The sequence below is a fragment of the Copadichromis virginalis genome, linkage group LG23 (assembly GCF_057382275.1).
Source record: "Copadichromis virginalis isolate Kocher_CV1m ecotype Utaka linkage group LG23, C_Virginalis_male_GT1.1, whole genome shotgun sequence".
In the NCBI taxonomy this organism is placed as follows: domain Eukaryota; kingdom Metazoa; phylum Chordata; class Actinopteri; order Cichliformes; family Cichlidae; genus Copadichromis; species Copadichromis virginalis.
In genome coordinates this window covers 51,962,108-51,981,719 of record NC_140639.1, presented here as the reverse complement: position 1 = coordinate 51,981,719, position 19,612 = coordinate 51,962,108, and the positions used below count along the sequence as shown (strand labels likewise).

The 19,612-nt window shown below is 42.9% G+C and overlaps 1 protein-coding gene across 1 annotated transcript in view; it reads left to right on the top strand.

The window, feature by feature from the left end:
* The first annotated feature begins 1,099 nt into the window (after nt 1–1,099).
* Nucleotides 1,100–19,612, top strand: part of LOC146682222 (diacylglycerol kinase zeta-like) — a 99,637-nt gene continuing 81,124 nt past the window's right edge. Inside the window, exons 1-2 of the mRNA XM_085449282.1 lie at nt 1,100–1,503; nt 1,620–1,723. Coding sequence (XP_085305408.1) covers nt 1,396–1,503; nt 1,620–1,723 — 212 coding nt within the window. The 5' untranslated portion in view covers nt 1,100–1,395. The remainder of the gene's footprint in view (nt 1,504–1,619; nt 1,724–19,612) is intronic.

Genomic DNA, 19,612 nt, shown 5'->3' with positions numbered 1-19,612 from the left:
CAAAGCTAGCAGACGGACGTGTCGCCATCTTCCTGTCACTAAACTAAATGAAATAACACAATGTATCTCAAAGTTACAAAATATAACAATATAGTTCTAATAAGTATAAATAACTATGTAACTATATATATATAAACATTCCTGTATTTTAGACAAAATGATGTCTAACCTGGGGACATTTAACCCTAACTTTACATCTGTGCTATTTCACATGCTTGCTCAAGTCTTCCAACAGATAGGACCGAGAATGTTAAGCTACCTTTAGTTTCTGCGGTTGATACCAAACTGTCTCATATTATTGCTCAGTCTCACTTTTAAAATGAGCATGTTTCACGGTAATAAGCATCGCAGTTGATGCGTGAGAAAAATGCTTCAGTGTGAGAAACACTGTAACACCAAGAATAGTCATTTGTAGAGCTAACACATAGTTAAGACACAGACTCAAGAGCAACACAATTTTATCTTATTATTTCAAAAATGATCAAAAATCAGTGACAGTGTTGACTCAATGAAATGTATTTAAAATACTTTCTATTGTTTTCTGCAACAAGTCAAATTCCACGAGGTTGGATGACGATTAGAACCTACTTGGCGCCATATGTGTGACGTAATATTGGCGCATACATGTCTCCCAGGTCAGACTCCTGTCAAGGACGTGAAGTTTGGGACACACTGGTCGTTACACGCGTGTAATTCATGTAGGTCAAATTATGCACTTGCAGTACTGCCTGTATAGGTGGCGCTCTAGAGCCATTTAAACTTCCACGTCCCGAACCAATAAAATACCGACAATTTCCAGACCAGACCTGACGTGTGCTCAGAAACCCCTGAGTTTGTGAACATGTGTGTGCTCTCTGAAAGGCCAGTCGTTTACTAACATTAGAAGCTGCGCAGAAACAGGCAGCGCTCCGATCAAACACTCGCAGCCTCCCTCTAAGCTCCAAGCAAACTCTTCACACACACTCGCTGTTCTAAATGCCAGAACTGCGTAAAACCAAGGACCACCGTCAATGATATAATAAAACACGAGACGTGTTTTATTTCTTACCCTCAACACAAGTCATTCAATAGAGAGCGAGAGAGAGAGTGGGAGGGGTGGGGGGAGGACGCGAGCGCTCACAGCTGATTTCCGGCAACACGTTGCGTGAGTGGACGGTGCGGGAGGGGACAGGAGGACAGCTCTCACCTGCCGCACGCAACTTTTATCGTGTGCGTCTCAAGGACAGTTACGGTCCGCGCCGGGTTAGCGTGTCACGCAGCGTGGAGGATGGGACTGTAGTTTCGTGGAAACGCGCACCAAAATAAACACAGCAGCAGCACCGGGATCAGCGACACCGTGCCGAGGACAGGAGCATTAATCCGGGTAAAAGCACGCAGGCCGCGCTGATCGCAGCGATGATGAGAGACTCGGAGCGGCCCGAGCTGGAAGACGTGGCCGAGGAGGAGGACGTGCTCGCTGGGCTGGAACACTCCAGGAGCGCACAGGAGTCCGGTGTCTCTCAGGTGTGTGCTGCTCTCCTTCCATGCTTACCGCGTACAGGAGCCGCTGCTGCAGGCTGCCGGCGCCCGTGTGAGGCAGCAAGCTTTCATCGGAAACAACAGATGTGTTTTGATTTCAGGTACCCAAACAGAAAGAGCTGAAGGGGGCTGAGCAGCAGCTGGCGGTATCCCAGATGGAGGCAGAGTTCGTGCAGCTGACCTTCAGGAAGCAGGTGTCTTACAGGTAGGAAGTCTCCAAACAGACCGGAGGAGTGAACGTGGCAACGAAACACTGATAGTCCCCACGTTGTGTGCGTGCTGGGACTTGCTGTGGAAAGGCACAGTTACACTTTAACAGGAGGTGAATTGTTACCCACAGTGAAGTGGTCACCTGACACTGTTCCAGCTTAAGATGAGGTTATATATGCTGTAAGGTGCGAGGTAATCAGTGGTAGTGCACACTGAGTAAGAGGCTGAGGTGAGCTTAGTGATTCTCTTCCTTGCACTTTCACCACAAATCCTGATGATTATGACCATGAATGTGACCTGGTGTGTTCTCAGTGTAGACGTGATGGCAGCCATCATCAGGTACATGGACTGGTTCTCATTCATAGACGCACTCTTTTCTGTGCTTTCCAACATTCACACTCTGAATGGCTGAACGAGACGAAACCACCAACCTTCCAATTAACAGATGACCTGTTGTGCCTCGGAGCTACAACCACCTCCAACAGATTTCCCAACTGAAACTATTAAGACAATAAAAGCATGTGCACGACTTTGCTGCATACGAAACTGGCGCATGCACCGACTGGTGTGACAGAAGAGGACACCATGGAGGCTGAAAGAAGACGATGTACAGACATAACAGGCGTGTTTACAAACTGGCTTGAAAAATTGGAGGAATCAGAAAGAGAAGCAGTGAAACTGACGAGTTGATTGGTCTGGAGAGCGCTGCTGCAGGTGACTGCTGTGCATGTATGTGTGCCTCATTCAGTCACTCAGCCTGTTCACAGCCAGAGAAAGGTGACCGTAAGGGCTCCATTAGTTTAACTCGCTGTGTTTAGGATCAATGTTCGAATCCATTTCCTGGGTTACCAGGGTGACGCCCTCTAACACAGCTAATGTGATTGATCTCCTGAAAAGGAGCAACAGGAGCAAAGTAATAAGTGAAGCTTGTAATCTAAAATCCATTTTACCATCTGATCCTTCTGTGTTTACAGAAATGGCACCACACTGGGCTGGCACTGTAAACTGGATTGTCCTTTTTGTTTTCTCATCAATGAAAGAAAGAAATGAGTCTGTTGCCTTAGAAACTGCAGTTACGATCTGTTTGTCTTTAATCTGATTATTGGTCCTCGTCTCCAGCTCTCCTGTCACTACTGCAGCTAAAAACGTGCACTTCTATTAAACGCTGCGCTGGTGTCCAGTGTTTCACTGGTGTCAGGTTGTGTTTTAGTTTTTCCACCTCCCGATCAGGCCTCGCCGACACATGCCGCTTGTACTCAGGGAGGATAAACAGCAAGCGCTCCACGTGCCCGAGATGCACTGAGCAGGTCTGGGTGAGGAGAACAAAGTCAGATCTTCAGATACAGGAAGTGAAAGTACTTTTACATCAGTGTCATGATAAAGCACAGTGAAGTCACGTGTGCTGCCTCCTTCATGCTCTCTGCATCACTACAGCCTGATAATAAATAGCGGGGCATGCTGTGAGCTACACGCGTGAAAAGGTGACTGCAGACATGTCTGACCTAATTTTCCTGATATGATTCTCGGCCTGTTGCCGGTGAACCAAAGCTAATACGGAGCGACGATCTGAGGCGGTGGGCAGGCGTCTGTTTTCCTCACGAGCTCTGCTGTCAGATATGAATGCTCTCCAACTTCCTTCAGCTACTGACGGACTTGCTGTTGATGTATTTTGAGCAGGACTGCAAATAGCAATGATTAAAGTACTTGCAGGGACTTTATTGGACAGTTTTTAGCCTGTTTCTCCTGATTCTTTTTTCTCCCCTCTCTTCTTACTTACACTGATTGTCTGTTTAGTACGAAGGTTTTTGTTTGTCTTGTGGGACTCGAGATGTACCCGATGAGTGATGTGCTTCTTACTCTTTTCAAAAGAAAGAAGTGGGACATGCATATGGAGTGGCTTTGAGCGCAGCTGCAGCTGCGTGTGCTGACTGAAGCTGTGGCTGTGGATGTAGCTTCTGTTCTGGCTTCACCTGCATGTGTGGTTGGATGTATGATGCTGTGCTGCACTTTACTCCTGCTATTAATAGATGGTAGAGCATTGTTAGCTCACATGGGATGTGAAACCTTTACCAGATGTGTTAGCCGTACTGCACAAACATCATCTGCAGGCAGTATTACGCCTGAAACATTTCCTCCAGCTGTGCTGGTCTCTCATGTTAGAGGCGATTGATAAACTGAACTAAATCATGACAAACACCCACCTGTCTTCCTTCAGATTTCCTTGTGTTCCCTGTTGAATCTGCCTGAGGTCCTCAGCACTTTCTCTGAAGTGTTCAGGTGGAACACTTCAGAGAAAAGCTTTGATGTTCTCCATCCCTGCACTGACGTTCTCAGTGGAACTGTTCATCAACTAGTTTCTTATGTCACTGCCACCATGAGGCATAATCTCAGCATAATTTAGTATGGTCTGTAATCCACATGGGATTGTGTGTGTGGGGGTGGGGCGGGCTGCCTGGCTTTCAGCTCTCCTGACTCAGACGAGTTATGTAAGGATCATCTGTAGCTGTTGCCTACAAAAGTGTGTGTTGCTGCGTGTATATTTCATGCTGTGAGATAATCTACATAAGATTCGAGGTCAGCCGGAATTCCATTAGCATCAACACAAGTGTGTGACATGAATGAAGTCCACATGAAGCAAGAACGATCGGATACAGTTTGCAGCTGCAGCTCCTGAAAGGCTTCAGCGATTCGAGCTCGAGGCAGCGCGTTTCATTTTTGGTGCTATTGATTAAAATGTGTTTGTCCAAAGTTGTTATGTTGTTGTTTTTAGTGTCTGTGTGGCAGCAGAGACACTGTTCATGCTCGGTGCCTCACAGCTATTACAGTAGTGCTGCTGCATCATACGAAGCCTCAGCCGAGCACGTAGCCTGTAGCTTCATGTTGAATAGCCTGATGCAATTATGTTACATGTAGACATTTTAATTATTTGCATTTCTTATAATCAAATGGTTTTGCAGGGTGTAAAAATTGCAGAGAAGAACAAAACCTTGGCGCTGTGTTTTGCATGATGACAAAAACTGTTACAACAGTCAGGAACATGTCAGATGTGTGTGTCTGTGTTTGCATAAAACAGGCTTGCTGTCGTGTTTGTATTTCTAACCACACGCTGACAATGGCAGTCAGTGACAACAGGCCCGTGCACTCCACGCAGCTGCAAACATACAGAAGCAGCTGGAAGGAAAGGCCTGCACATATGGAGCAGAGGCTGATAACAATCAGACATTAGACGCTGCTTCCCTTGTGATGATGATAGTAATAGTAACTGGAATAAACTGCGTCTGTTCTGTAATTAGATGAACTTATTCTGTTTAAAGGCTCGATGGTGAAACAGACAAAGACGGGCAGATTGGTGCCACCTCCACAGCTCTGCTGACGGCGTCCAGCTTGACAGCTCACTCGTGCTGTGCGTCTGACTAGCTAGTCACACGTGTTTTATGTCCTTATCTTGTGAAACCTTCAGGAGGAAATATTGCTTTTCTGTACACAAGAAAGTAAATATAATTATGGATTTTAATTAGGACACTCATGCTCCTGCCACCCCCCCTTTTTTGTCGGTGCTGTAGCTCTTTTGTAGCACCATTATGCGAAATGCTTTCTTCTTACACAAGCTAATAACCTGGGGCTGTGTTCATAAAGGACAAACAGCCGTGCGTGGACAAACGACAAAAGAAGACCAGCATCCTGATTCCTTCCAGTGAAATTCAGCCCAGTGTTTACTGAAGGGGGAACAGAAGGGCTCATGCTAAAGCTGGAGCAGCATTTCCACAGAACAGGGAACGTGAATGCAAATTCACGTTCCCTGTAAGTTATTTTTGAATGTGTGTATCAGTGGCCTAATATAGCACAGTTGTTATCTTTGATATGCTGTAGAGCTCTGTTTACAATCTGAACAGAAGCTGGTGGGTGTGCGAGCCTGGAGGAGAAGGGACGATCCAACAGAAGATTTCAGAGACAGAGAAGACAAACTGAGCTGTGGCTCACTCTGTTAGCTACAAACATGGAGCGGAGGCTATTCCAGGCAGGTGGAGAAGAATACTGAGCTGATGAAGGAAATCTGGTTGGTTCGTCCAAGTCAGAACAACAAAAAAAAGTTGTTAAAAACAGACGGAGAAAAGAGTTAAAGTTCAGGAAATGGGACTGACTGAATGAGCAGAGTGTACTCTGGGACAATGTTCCCTCTAATGTTTCATGTGTCTGAGCGAACACACAAACTCCCTGAGTTTGGACCACTGTGAGCAGCAGCAGGCGTGTGCACTGTGGTCACGCCAGCATCAAATCCATCCAAGTCACATGTTTATTAAAATAATCCAATTACAGCATTTATGTTAGACTACTTTTAATTAACTGCTTTAGCTCACTTACAATGAATATTTAAAATATCTTGTTCCTGACCTGCAGCATGTTAACACTACTGGAAGTAAAAATAACTTCAACTCCAACTTTGAAAACACAACTTTCTTTTTTTATATTTTTATAAAGCTCTGACTGTATTATGAGTCTGTGGTCTGGGAGAGAGTCTGTAACTCTGTCTGCAAATACAGTAAATAATGACCAATGTTGGGTAATTAATTATTTTGTTACTTCTTCAAAAAAGTAACTGAGTTTTGCAAACAACAAAGTTTTTTGCAGCTGTTTACCTAAAAATGCAGCCAAGGTGTTTTTAAATAAAGATTTCAAACTATTTACAGAACAATCAGCTGTTCTGCATCTAATCTGATGCCACACAAATTATTTGTGTCGCTCCAAAAATAATTCCTGTCCACTATGAGATGAAGGAGAACAACAGCCTGATACCTGCAGGCCTGACAGCAGCAGATGTGTCACTGCTGTAACACCTGTAACACTCAGCAGGCGCCTCATTGTTCTGACACACAACAACACTACTGACTACACTACACACTAACTACACACTAACTACACACTCACTACACACTAACTACGCACTAACTACACACTAACTACACACTAACTACGCACTAACTACACACTAACTACACACTAACTACACACTGACTACACACTGACTACACACTAACTACGCACTAACTACGCACTAACTACGCACTAACTACACACTGACTACACACTGACTACACACTAACTACGCACTAACTACGCACTAACTACGCACTAACTACACACTAACTACGCACTAACTACGCACTAACTACACACTAACTACGCACTAACTACACACTAACTACACACTAACTACGCACTAACTACGCACTAACTACACACTCACTACACACTCACTACACACTAACTACGCACTAACTACGCACTAACTACACACTAACTACGCACTAACTACACACTAACTACGCACTAACTACACACTAACTACACACTGACTACACACTAACTACGCACTAACTACACACTAACTACACACTAACTACGCACTAACTACGCACTAACTACACACTCACTACGCACTAACTACGCACTAACTACACACTCACTACACACTCACTACACACTAACTACACACTGACTACACACTAACTACACACTAACTACACACTGACTACACACTGACTACACACTAACTACGCACTAACTACGCACTAACTACGCACTAACTACGCACTAACTACACACTGACTACACACTGACTACACACTAACTACGCACTAACTACGCACTAACTACGCACTAACTACACACTAACTACACACTAACTACGCACTAACTACACACTAACTACGCACTAACTACGCACTAACTACACACTAACTACACACTAACTAACAACAACAACAACCTTTATTTATAGAGCACATTAAAAGCCTAGGCATACCAAAGTGCTTTACAGAAAAACAATAAAATAATACAGTTAAGAGCATTAATATCAAATATAATAAGAACAGCAGACAATGTTTACAGTAGAAAGCCACTAATAAAATGGACTGCAGCACATAGATTATAGCAGACCCAGTGCCGCATGATAGAGAACACCAATAATGAAGGAATAGTAAAAAGTTAATGCAATAGGTCGCAGTTAACAGTCAGCATTTAACAAGTAAAAAAGGCAAGTTCAAAAAGATAAGTTTTAAGGCGTGCTTTAAAAGAAAAAATAGAATCAGACTCCCGAATGCCAATCGGGAGGCTGTTCCATAACTCAGGTGCAGCAAAGGCAAACGATCGATCGCCTCTAGATTTCAACCGAGATCTGGGCTGAACTAACAATAACTGCGAGGATGACCTTAAAGCCCTGGCAGGGACATAAGGGTTTAAAAGTTCCTTAAGATAGGTTGGTGCAGTATTATTGATAATTTTAAAAGTAAGCAGCAAAATTTTAAATTGAATACGGTATTTGATAGGCAGCCAATGCAGCTCAGCAAGAACCGGAGTAATATGGTCAAACTTCTTGGTTTTAGTTAGAATACGTGCCGCAGCATTCTGAACTGTCTGTAATCTATGTAGAAGGGTAGCATGGAGACCAGAATAGAGTGAGTTACAGTAATCTAGTCTTGACGTTACAAAAGCATGAATGAGCTTTTCTAAGTCATTATACGGGATATAGTGTCTGGCCCTGGAGATGAGACGAAGCTGATAAAAACTAGATCTGACAACAGCAGACACCTGTTTATCAAGTTTAAAGGAGCTGTCAAACAAGACACCCAGATTCCTGACAGTATGAGAGAAAGAACTAGTAAGAAAGCCAAAGGCATCTTGAAGTTTGGCGCGAAGGGCATTACTGCCAAAAATCATGATTTCAGTCTTTTTTTCATTGAGAATAAGAGTATTTGCCAACAGCCATTTCTTGACCTCACTCATGCACTCACGAAAGTTATTTAAAGATAAAGCGAGATCATCATGTAACTCAAAATAAATCTGGATGTCATCCGCATAATAGTGAAAAGCAATGTGGTATTTCTCAAAGATAGCGCTTAAAGGAAGCATATACAGTGAGAAAAGGGTCGGACCTAACACAGAACCCTGGGGGACACCACAGCAAACAGGTACAGGGGAAGAGGAAGATGAGGCCAGATGTACCAAAGAAAGCCGATTGGAGAGGTAAGATTTGAACCAGTCCAAGGCAGTGCCCTTAATGCCAACAGAGTGCTCTAATCTTGAGACTAGGATGTTATGGTCAACCATATCAAATGCAGATGAAAGATCCAATAGAACTAAAACAGAAGGACGACCATTATCAGCCATAAGTAAAAGATCATTAAAAACACGAAGCAGCGCTGATTCAGTGCTATGATGTTGTTTAAAGGCTGATTGGAATTTATCATTTATATTATTCTCGTCCAGGTAGGTCTGCAGTTGAAGTAGAACCACCTTCTCAAGAATTTTAGCCAGGAAAGGAAGCTTGGAAATCGGTCTATAGTTGGCAAAATCACTATGATCCAGGTTATTTTTCTTTAAAACAGGTTGAATAAAAGCATGTTTAAGAACTGAAGGTACATAACCAGAAACTACACACTAACTACACGCTAACTACGCACTAACTACGCACTAACTACACACTGACTACACACTAACTACACGCTCACTACACACTAACTACACACTAACTACACACTCACTACACACTAACTACGCACTAACTACACGCTCACTACACGCTCACTACACACTAACTACACGCTCACTACACGCTCACTACACACTGACTACACACTAACTACACGCTCACTACACACTGACTACACACTAACTACACGCTCACTACACACTCACTACACACTAACTACACGCTCACTACACACTGACTACACACTAACTACACGCTCACTACACACTAACTACACACTAACTACACGCTCACTACACACTAACTACACACTAACTACACACTCACTACACACTAACTACACACTAACTACACACTCACTACGCACTAACTACGCACTAACTACACGCTCACTACACGCTCACTACACACTAACTACACGCTCACTACACACTGACTACACACTAACTACACACTCACTACACACTCACTACACACTAACTACACGCTCACTACACACTCACTACACACTAACTACACGCTCACTACACGCTCACTACACACTAACTACACGCTCACTACACACTGACTACACACTAACTACACACTCACTACACACTCACTACACACTAACTACACGCTCACTACACGCTCACTACACACTCACTACACGCTCACTACACACTCACTACACACTAACTACACGCTCACTACACGCTCACTACACACTCACTACACACTGACTACACACTAACTACACGCTCACTACACACTGACTACACACTAACTACACGCTCACTACACGCTCACTACACACTCACTACACGCTAACTACACACTCACTACACGCTAACTACACACGCTAACTACACACTCACTACACGCTCACTACACGCTCACTACACACTCACTACACGCTAACTACACGCTAACTACACGCTAACTACACACTAACTACACGCTCACTACACGCTAACTACACGCTAACTACACACTCACTACACGCTAACTACACACTAACTACACGCTCACTACACGCTAACTACACGCTAACTACACAAGATTTGCGCTAAACGTCTCAAATCTCTCACATCTCAAACACGCCGTCACTCCTAAAACTTCCCCCTCCCTAAACAACTAAAGGCCATGTTGCCATATCGTTTTTTGATTGGTCCACATGGTACATTTTTCCACCAATAGGAAAGGCTGGGAGTTTTGTTTTTGCTCACAGGCTTTCGAGCGTTTTCCTTATAAAACGCCGTTTTTACCGTTTCTTCCTGCAGTAAATATAAACAACGACAGTATTCAGGAAGAAAACCAAACATTGCAGATATTTTATCATAACTCTGGTTTTACGTGGCCGATCAACACGATTTAAAAACTGGTATAAAGTCCACACTTTGTCCGTCAGTTGTTCGTCTGTCCTGCTCACGTCTCCAATGGTTGTACACGTTGTCATTAACGTGGCTTCACTCCACATCAGCCGCTTTGCTAAAACACCGGTGTCGCACATAAGGACGCTGTCAGAGCCTGTCAGCGACGTTGATCAGCTGCATATATACGAATGTGAATCGCATCATTGGCTGGACTGTGGGATAAGGTGGCATCGTTCTGATCCCATACGGGAGCAGCCAGTCACTGACTCACACTGCAGAAGAGGATTGTTGAAGTTTTAATTTTAATTTCAATTCAGGTTAGATTTGTTTTGTGGGCAACGCAGATTTTCTGTGCGCAGAGACGTGCCAGCAGTGCGCAATTGTGCACAGCGCAGCTTAGAGGGAACGTTGCTCTGGGACTATTTTTTCGCCTTAGTCTGGTCAGTTTTTATTGTTCCAGCCAGTAGCTGCAGCTACGCCTTTAGTTCGTAAATCTTCTCGTCATCACTGGCATACAACGGTGTGGCAGCATACTGATGTTCACGCTGATGTTTGTGAGCGGCACGCATTGGTGCATCAGCTGAACCTGCTGAAGCAGTTGCAGAAAACAGCCACTCCTCTCTCGTCTCGCGTCATTGGCTGCATAAAACAAAAACTCTTCTTTGTAAGCGTGCAATAATAATCCATAAGGCACCAGCTCTAGCATGGTGACTAGAGATCTGTGGCCTCCTTATTTATTATAGCTCTGGCACTACCTATAAGCAGAGAAGAGTGGCAGAGTAAGTAATCTTAGTTCAGATTAAGTTAGATCAGGTGTTTTGAGAACTGGCAGCTACATAAAGGATATGCTGTTAAACGGAGACTGAAGGGCAAAGGCAGGTGGAAGCTTGGGGGAAAACTCAGCCAGTGGTTCATCTTACCTCACGTCAAAGCTGTGTTATATTTGTGTTGCAATCAATTTCAGTTCAATTTTCTGTATATAGCACCAACTCACAACAAGAGTCACCTCAAGGTGCTTAATTCTAACTGTAAGCAAATGACGTGCGATGTGCTAACATGGGGCCAAGTGGCTAAAAACGCTTCAAAACACCAAACCAGCAGCATATACAGGTGATGTGAGCCATAGATGGTCAGCGGGTAACTGTGGCGACAGAAGAGCTTCCTGGTTGGTGACCTTTGACACAATTGATTAAATTGGCACGATCAATGTAAAACTCTCTCCTGTCAACGTGCGAGAGGAGCTCATGTTTGTGTTTGAAGAGTGAGCTTTCTGTCCCGTGCTAACGTCAGGATTTCCCTCGGCCTTGGCCCCGGGGTCTTTTGGCAATTCATGATTTGCTTTAGTTTTTAGAGAGGCTTTATGACTAGCTGTATAGTGAGCTCATAGTGCTTTGGTCATTTGTTCCTTTGTGCCTTTGAGTTTAATGCCCTTGCATAGCTTTGGTTCATTATAGGTTTGTTAGTTCCCTTTTGTAATCCCTGTCTGTTCCCTGTGTCTGCCTGTGGTTGGCTGGTTCTTCTGTTTAGTTGTGTCTCCCCAGTCAGTCCTGTCTCTTTAGTTTAGCTTTTTGTCTGTCTCAGTGTCGTGTTTCCTGTTTTATGTGCTTTGTGTTCACAAAGCAAAAGCAGATGTTGTTTTATGCAGTTTGTGTCCCTCCGTTTGGTAATGAAGCAACAGCTGCAAACCAAATAACTCGTTGCAGTAGTGATGGGATTTCTGGCTCTTTTTAGAGAACCGGCTCTTCAGGTTGTTTTGTTGCTTTAATTAATTTATTATTAACAACAATATAAAATTATACACAAAAGGAATTACTAATGTAAAAAAAGTGGTTTTATTTATATATGTTTATATATAAATATATGCGGTGGCCCCTAGAGACAAAGCACGTACAAACTCCAAAGTAGGGCTGGGTTTTAATAATCGATTCATCGATTAAAATTGATTCTGGCTTGGATAACGTGATATCGATTCATTAAAATCCTGAATCGATTTTTTAATATAAATGTATTTTGCCCGAAACTCCAGAATCTCAGGTGAAACGTCACAAAATTTTGACAACCACCAAACATTTAAAACAGTAAATGAGAGCAGGTACAGGCTTCTGTACAAAGACGTAAACACACAGCGCGACCTGCAGATCAGAATCAGTGAGATGTGACTTTCTCACCGACGGCACGGTCGGGGCTGAAAGCCGACAGCTCGCTGATTCTGGTGTTTCGGCGGGTCGAGCTTTGTGTTCACGCCCTTTTTGCGCTGATTCTAAAGCTGTTAGTTTGATCTACCTTCAAACAGTATTGACCGAACCAGCAGAAAAAGAAGATCCAAACTACACTTCACATAAACATCGTCATGGACTTTCTCTGACTTTTGCTGTTTTGCTTCCACCAGGATGAAATCACACTTCATGCACAGCTCTCTCTCTCTCTGTGTACTTCAAGAACAGTTTCCCATCTATCCCTGAAATCTGTTTTCTGCATTATTCGCTTGTTTGTTACGCACAAGACTACCGTTATTTACAGGCTGTTGCCGATGTTTTTTTTTTCTTTTACTTACTTCTGAAAAGAAAACCTAATTTCTGCAGTTCAACAGGCTTCTGAACAAATTGAAACTTTTTAAAATTATGCAAAATGCAAAACGCTGTGTCTCTAATAAAACCGCTGTAACTTCAGAGGTGATGTTAATAACTTGATTAAATGTTTTCTTTCGTTTTTGATGTACTGCAGAATATTTTTATAAAATCCAGGCCAGGAAAACCTTCATGTTTTTCTGTGTTTTATCTTCAGCTACTTTGACACAAAGGCCTCTGCTGTGATGCTCACACCTTTGATAAAGCCTTGCGTGTGTCAGCTTCCTTTTTATAGATACAAAAATATGTAAATGTACTGATGATTTCCCAGATTCAAATTCAATTGAATCGAATCGAATCGAATCGTGGATCGATTCTAGAGACGTGATTCTAGAAATCAGTGACGATACCCAGCCCTACTCCAAAACACATTTCTAGCATTAACTGAACTTCCAAACAGAGCTACAAGATCACTTAAATTACACAATTGAAAGCATGTGTGTATTGTTTGTGTATTTATACACAGGCACTCATATATATTCAAATAATTTAAATAAAGTTCATTTACCTGTTACTACCACACACCAAATCCGGTCGTTGGTACTTGCTGGCTTGTGTAGCCACAAGATAACAAAAGCTCAACACTGCGCCTAGCATCCTGGAGCACTTCTGTTGTGTGTTGTACGTGTTTTGAAGTTTGTATGTGCTTTGTCTCTAGGCGCCACTGTAAACATACTTTTATTTATTCACTCCACATAAAATGTAATAAATAAATCATATAATACAAAAACCAACTATACACATTTCAACTTTTAACTAATTAAATTTTCAGCTTTTTCCTTTTAAACAAATTTAAAGTGAAACAACACAAAACACTGCAAACCACAACACAATTAAATATAAATGAAAATATGAAAACTAAAAGAACATGCATATTCTCTGTCATATGGACCTGCATGAATAAACTTTCTGAATCCTTTATCATCTGCAACTGAAAATAGTTGTGGATGATTACTATACCTTTCTAATGTTGTTGTCCCTGCCTCTCTTTCTCTCTCTCTGGCTCTGTTCCTGTGCTACTGAGTGTAACTACCGCCCCTCCCCCCTCTGCCCAGCGCAAAGCACAAGGCTCGCGTGCAGAGTGAAGCGGAAAAAAGTGCGAGAGAGAGAGAGAGAGAGAGAGAAAAAACCCGCCCACGGATCCCAATAAGGAGTCGGCTCGCGTCGTTCACTTGAAAGAGTCGGCTCTAAGAGCCGTTTCGTTCGCGACCGACACATCACTGTAGTCAACACCAGCTACTCTGATAGCACCGTTTTTGTTCTTGGTGATTTTATCCACTGTAAGCTGCACCTGTCACTGCCTGATTCGGATGTTCAACACGGGATAGGCGAGTGCTGCGAGTGCTACCTGCAAATGAAAGACCAAAACAGTAACTGTGGACAAGCACAGCGCTGCCCCACAGAGAGCTGGTTTTGTGGTACTGACTGAATATTTTTCATCGTTCTGACATAAATGAGGCTGTAAAACCAATAACAGATCATTCATTTCTGCACAGACTGAAAATCAGTGCTGAAAATCATGCATCGACAGGAAGGAAATTTCCCTAAATCCTGATCGTGTAGCACTTCGATCTGTGCAAGGAGAAGCGAATCAGCTTTCGAGTGTAGCTAGGAAGCCACAGATGGATATTTTAGAGGAACACTTCTATAACTCCAAAAGTGTGGGTTAGGCTTTGGCTGGTGGTTTCACCAGCTGGAGTCCTTATCACTGAGTGGAGATTATGACGGCCTGTCACCTGATCCATCCGTCTCTGTCTCAACACGTCAGCTCTAAGAATTCTTCTGACAGAATTTCAGCTTTTCTTCTAAAGACGGAGCAGCCGGCAGCAGCTTGGTGTCTGTATTTCAGCAGTCCGTAGATACTCACACTGTTCCTGATGTTTGTTATCATTCCTGCTCCAAAGAAGGCTCATCCAGCTGATTTTAATGACCAGTATCACATACAACTGTTGTGATGCTTTGGTTTCATGGGTACTGAAACTGCAGATTAAATCCACTACGGTTTGCCTACAGGCAGGGAAGAGGTGCAGCTGATGCTATAAACAGCACGATGCACTTGGCTTTCAAACACCGAACACCTCACAGCTCATGCTTGGCTGTTTTCTATTGATTTGTAGCTCTGCGTGTCATCGGATCCAGCCTGTAGTTTGAATTCAGCAGCTGTAAGGACTGAGCGTCCATCCTGAGTTAAGTGGCATCATGTTTTTTAAACAAACAGAACAGAACTTGATGGATTAAAGCCAATAAAACTTAGAACTGCCAAAGTCTAAACAGCAGCTACAGGATGGCTGCAGCTCAGGAGGTAGAGCAGGTCAGCTACTAACTGGAAGGTTGGTGGTTTGATTCCTGGCATGCCAAATATCCTTGGGTAAGATACTAACCCCATGTTGCTCTCTGATGCATCCATCGAAGTGTGAATGTGTGTAAATGTTAGATACTGAGCACTTAACAACCTAGTGGTCACTAATCAGACGGTCGGTGGTTCGATCCCAGGCTGCCTCCTGGCTGCATGCCAAATATCCTTGGGCAAGATACTAACCCCGTGTTTGCCTACTGGTGGTGGTCAGAGGGCCCGGTGGCGCCAGTGTCCGGCAGCCTCGCCTCTGTCAGTGCGCCCCAGGGCAGCTGTGGCTACAATGTAGCTTGCTATCACCAGTGTGTGAATGTGTGTGTGGATGGGTGGATGACTGAATGTAGTGTAAAGCGCTTTGGGGTCCTATGGACTAGAAAAGCGCTATACAAATGCAGGCCATTTACCATTTACCTAGAAAACGTGCTTGTGTGAATGAATTTGCTCAGAGTAGAAAAGCACTATATAAGAATCATTCCAGTCCATACATGAAGGATGTGCCTTTAACAAGAAAGAGGATATAACCATTTCCCATTTTGAAATATCCTTTCTGTTCAGTCTGTATGTCCCCTAACACACATGAGTAGCAGATATGATCTAATCCTGCTCAGTAGCCAGAGGCTCAAGTATCTGTAAGCTTGATAAACTGTGTGAGAACTTTGCAGATGAAGGAGGAAAAACACAAGCATGACTTTCACTCCTGGCTGAAGATTGCTGGGAGCGAATAATCCATAAGTGTTTTTTTATGTACATAAACACATAAAATGTTGTGCTGTAGTTATCATATCTTTCTCTGATTTCACTAATGTTGCTCTTCATGTATCTGTCATAAATTACACACTGATGAACACACTGGGAAGTGAAAAGCGGCCTATCAGACTGAAGTTCTCTTTCTACGGTGAAGGAAATAGTTTTATGTGCCTCTTATCAACTGAAATTAAGCCTAGTTAACATCAGTTTGCTCATGTGTAAGGACACATGCATTTATTAAAACTTTGTGGACACGTGATACAAACAAGCTGACATCGGAGCCAAACACTTGGCAAGCATGCATTCAAATATTTTATCTGCATTAGCCAGGAAGCAGATGGTTTTCATTCCATGGATATACATGCCATGGGCTGATCTGACAGGTCTGTGCTGTTGGGACACGCTGTGATGACTGACAACAATAAATGCTGTCATGGGTCAGCTGCATTATACTGGAATGGGATGTTTTTGCAGAGAGCAATAACTCATCACAGTTTTGTTACCATTCCTCCTCATTTCTGTCATGATTACTTTGCTACATTCAACAAGGAGAGGACTAGTTAGCATTAGCTATCAGTCTGCACGCCCTCATTCAGAAAGTAGGTCAATCAATGTCTCTGATCAGTACTGTCCCCCACAATGGACAGAAGATCACTTAAAACTAAACTCTATCATCTGACTGAAAGTAAGAAAAGTATGACAAACAATGATGTGATTGTTTTGTGATGAATAATCAGCAGTGGATCAGGCCCCATGAAGTCTGTTCAGCACTGTCGCTCTGTGACAACACCAACAGTAAGACATGGAGCTGACAGTCAGCAGGACGATGGTGCAGATCTATACTCGTGACTCGTCAGCGTCTCACATCACGCTGAATACTTAGTGTAACTCTAATTCTGGGAACTCACGTGTTATTACAATACAGCTGTATGCAAGGTGTGCATAGGTGTAGTGAAGTGTGGCTACATGCAAAATGAAAATATCGCAGTCTTGTATAAAGAGCTTTACAGTTTTATTGCAGATCAAACCTCTAACTGTGTAATCAGTTACCTGCTCCAGTGCAATATGTCCCAGCATATAATTTGTTAAAACAAACAAGCTTCACAATGAAATGCTTTTCCTCAAATATGTAGTTATGGTGACCATGTTGGCTTAAAGAGAATCAAAGTTGTGGCATTTGACTGGTCCAGTGTCCTGGGTGTGACCTTTAAATGGGATGGGTCCACAGTCCACTCTGCATGCAGCAGCAGTTTTCAATTCAATGTTATTTATACAGCGACAAATCAGAAAAACAGTCTCCTCAGTGTGCTTTATACTGTAAGGTCGACCCTACAATAATACACAGAGAGAAAAACCCAACAATCCCCTATGAGCAAGCACTTTGGTGACAGTGGGAAGGAAAAACTCCCTTTTAACAGGAAGACAGAACCAGGCTCAGGGAGGGGCGGGGCCATCTGCTGTGATTGGTCAGGGAGAGAGAAGGAAGACAGGATAAAGACATGCTGCTTCCAAACACTCACAGCTTCCTTCCACAGACCAAATACATGCTCCAGTTCACAACAGCTGCCACTCACGGAGCTTCACACTGTAAGATAAATAGCCTACAATATTAGACACTCATTTTAATGGCAATAATAACAACTAGTGACAACATTCACTGTTGTCGAAATGGTAAATGGCCTGCATTTGTATAGCGCTTTACTCAGTCCCTAAGGACCCCAAAGCGCTTTACTACATTCGGTCATCCACACATTCACACACACATCCACACACTGGTGGTCGAAGTCTTCAGACCAGTGCAGAATTTTCAAATCTGTAAACAGAACCAGGATCAGCTGGCTCTGCCTTCACTGCTGCAGCAAAGCGGCATTTACAGAGTGCTTCTCTGATCTTACATAGACAGTCTTCATTTTCATATAGCACCGTATTCTATGCACCTAATGTATTTGGTCTGTGGAAAGAAGCTGGAGTACCCAGAGGAAACCTGTGCTTGAGGAGAGTTAAACCAGGAACCTTCTTCCTGTGAGGGCACAGTGCTAACCACTGCACCATGTTGTCCTAATTGAAAACCCATGTTGCTGCACACGTATTACTGTAACTGAAACATACGTTGACACATAAGTGAAACATTTGCTTATAATAGTATAAGCAGAAGAGTCAGGACTGAGCATGTCCCAGTGATCGATTACTCTGGACTGTGTGTGTTTATGAACAAACGGAACAAATGAACTGTGAACACAACACTTCCACTTTTCCACTGTGTTATCAGTTGTCAGTGTCCCTCTGACTCCGTAAATATCATCTGTAGAGAAGAAATGAGATGATCGGGCTGTATAGGGTTATGGTTACGATTCAGAACCTGAGCCCTTCTTTACATAGAAACACAGAAAATGGGTCAGCTGTGGGTGTTTGGAAGTTAAAAGGATTTCTCTGAATTGTGTGTCATGCTGCTGAGTGGCTTTTTATTTGTCATGGAAATATGGAGTGGGCGAAGGACGAGAGAACAGTGAAATAGAAAGGAGAAGAGCAGGTGTGTGTGTGTGTGTGTATCTATATATATAATATATCAATATGTGTGTGTATACACAAGCAGTGTGAATGCTGCCTGGATGCTAATTCACACGTCCTCCGCTTGTAGGGTTGCCAACTCCCTGAAAAATAAATAAGGGACACCTCGTGGCCAGGGCCGGGCGACCCAGTTGTCTTCACCCTTCCCAGTGTGGTGAATTTTCTAGCTCTTTTTTTGTGTGTGAAATTATTTTTTTTAACCCTTTGACTTGAATTTGATTTAAGCAGATGCATATTCTTTGTGATATGAACACATGTGAAACAAATGATCATTTAGCCATTTTTTTGTAGCTCAAAATGACAACATTAACACAGTAAAACAGATCTCCTTCTTAAACAGAAGCCTGTCATGCTTAACTTTTGAGAATATAAGTAAATCTTTCTTTAAAAGAACTCTGTCCTGCTTAACTTAAAATAATAGAAAACAATAGAAAGAAAAATATTCTTGTAACAGTGCACATTTAGTGCATTTAGTACAATTGGCTTCAGTTGAGGTATTATTTCAGCTTTTCTAATGCTAATCAGCTGCTCCTGTTTGTAAACCCGCCTGTTCCCATGATTACGCATCTTAACTCATCATCATTATTCATCTATGTATTACTTTTATGTATTAGTCATCTATTTGTTGTAATCATCTATCCTTGCAGTTGTTTATTACACAAAATAAATTATATTATCACACTTCTGGCCACATAGCGCTGATATTCACTGCACATGCCCATATTAACTTTTTCCAGCCAGGTGT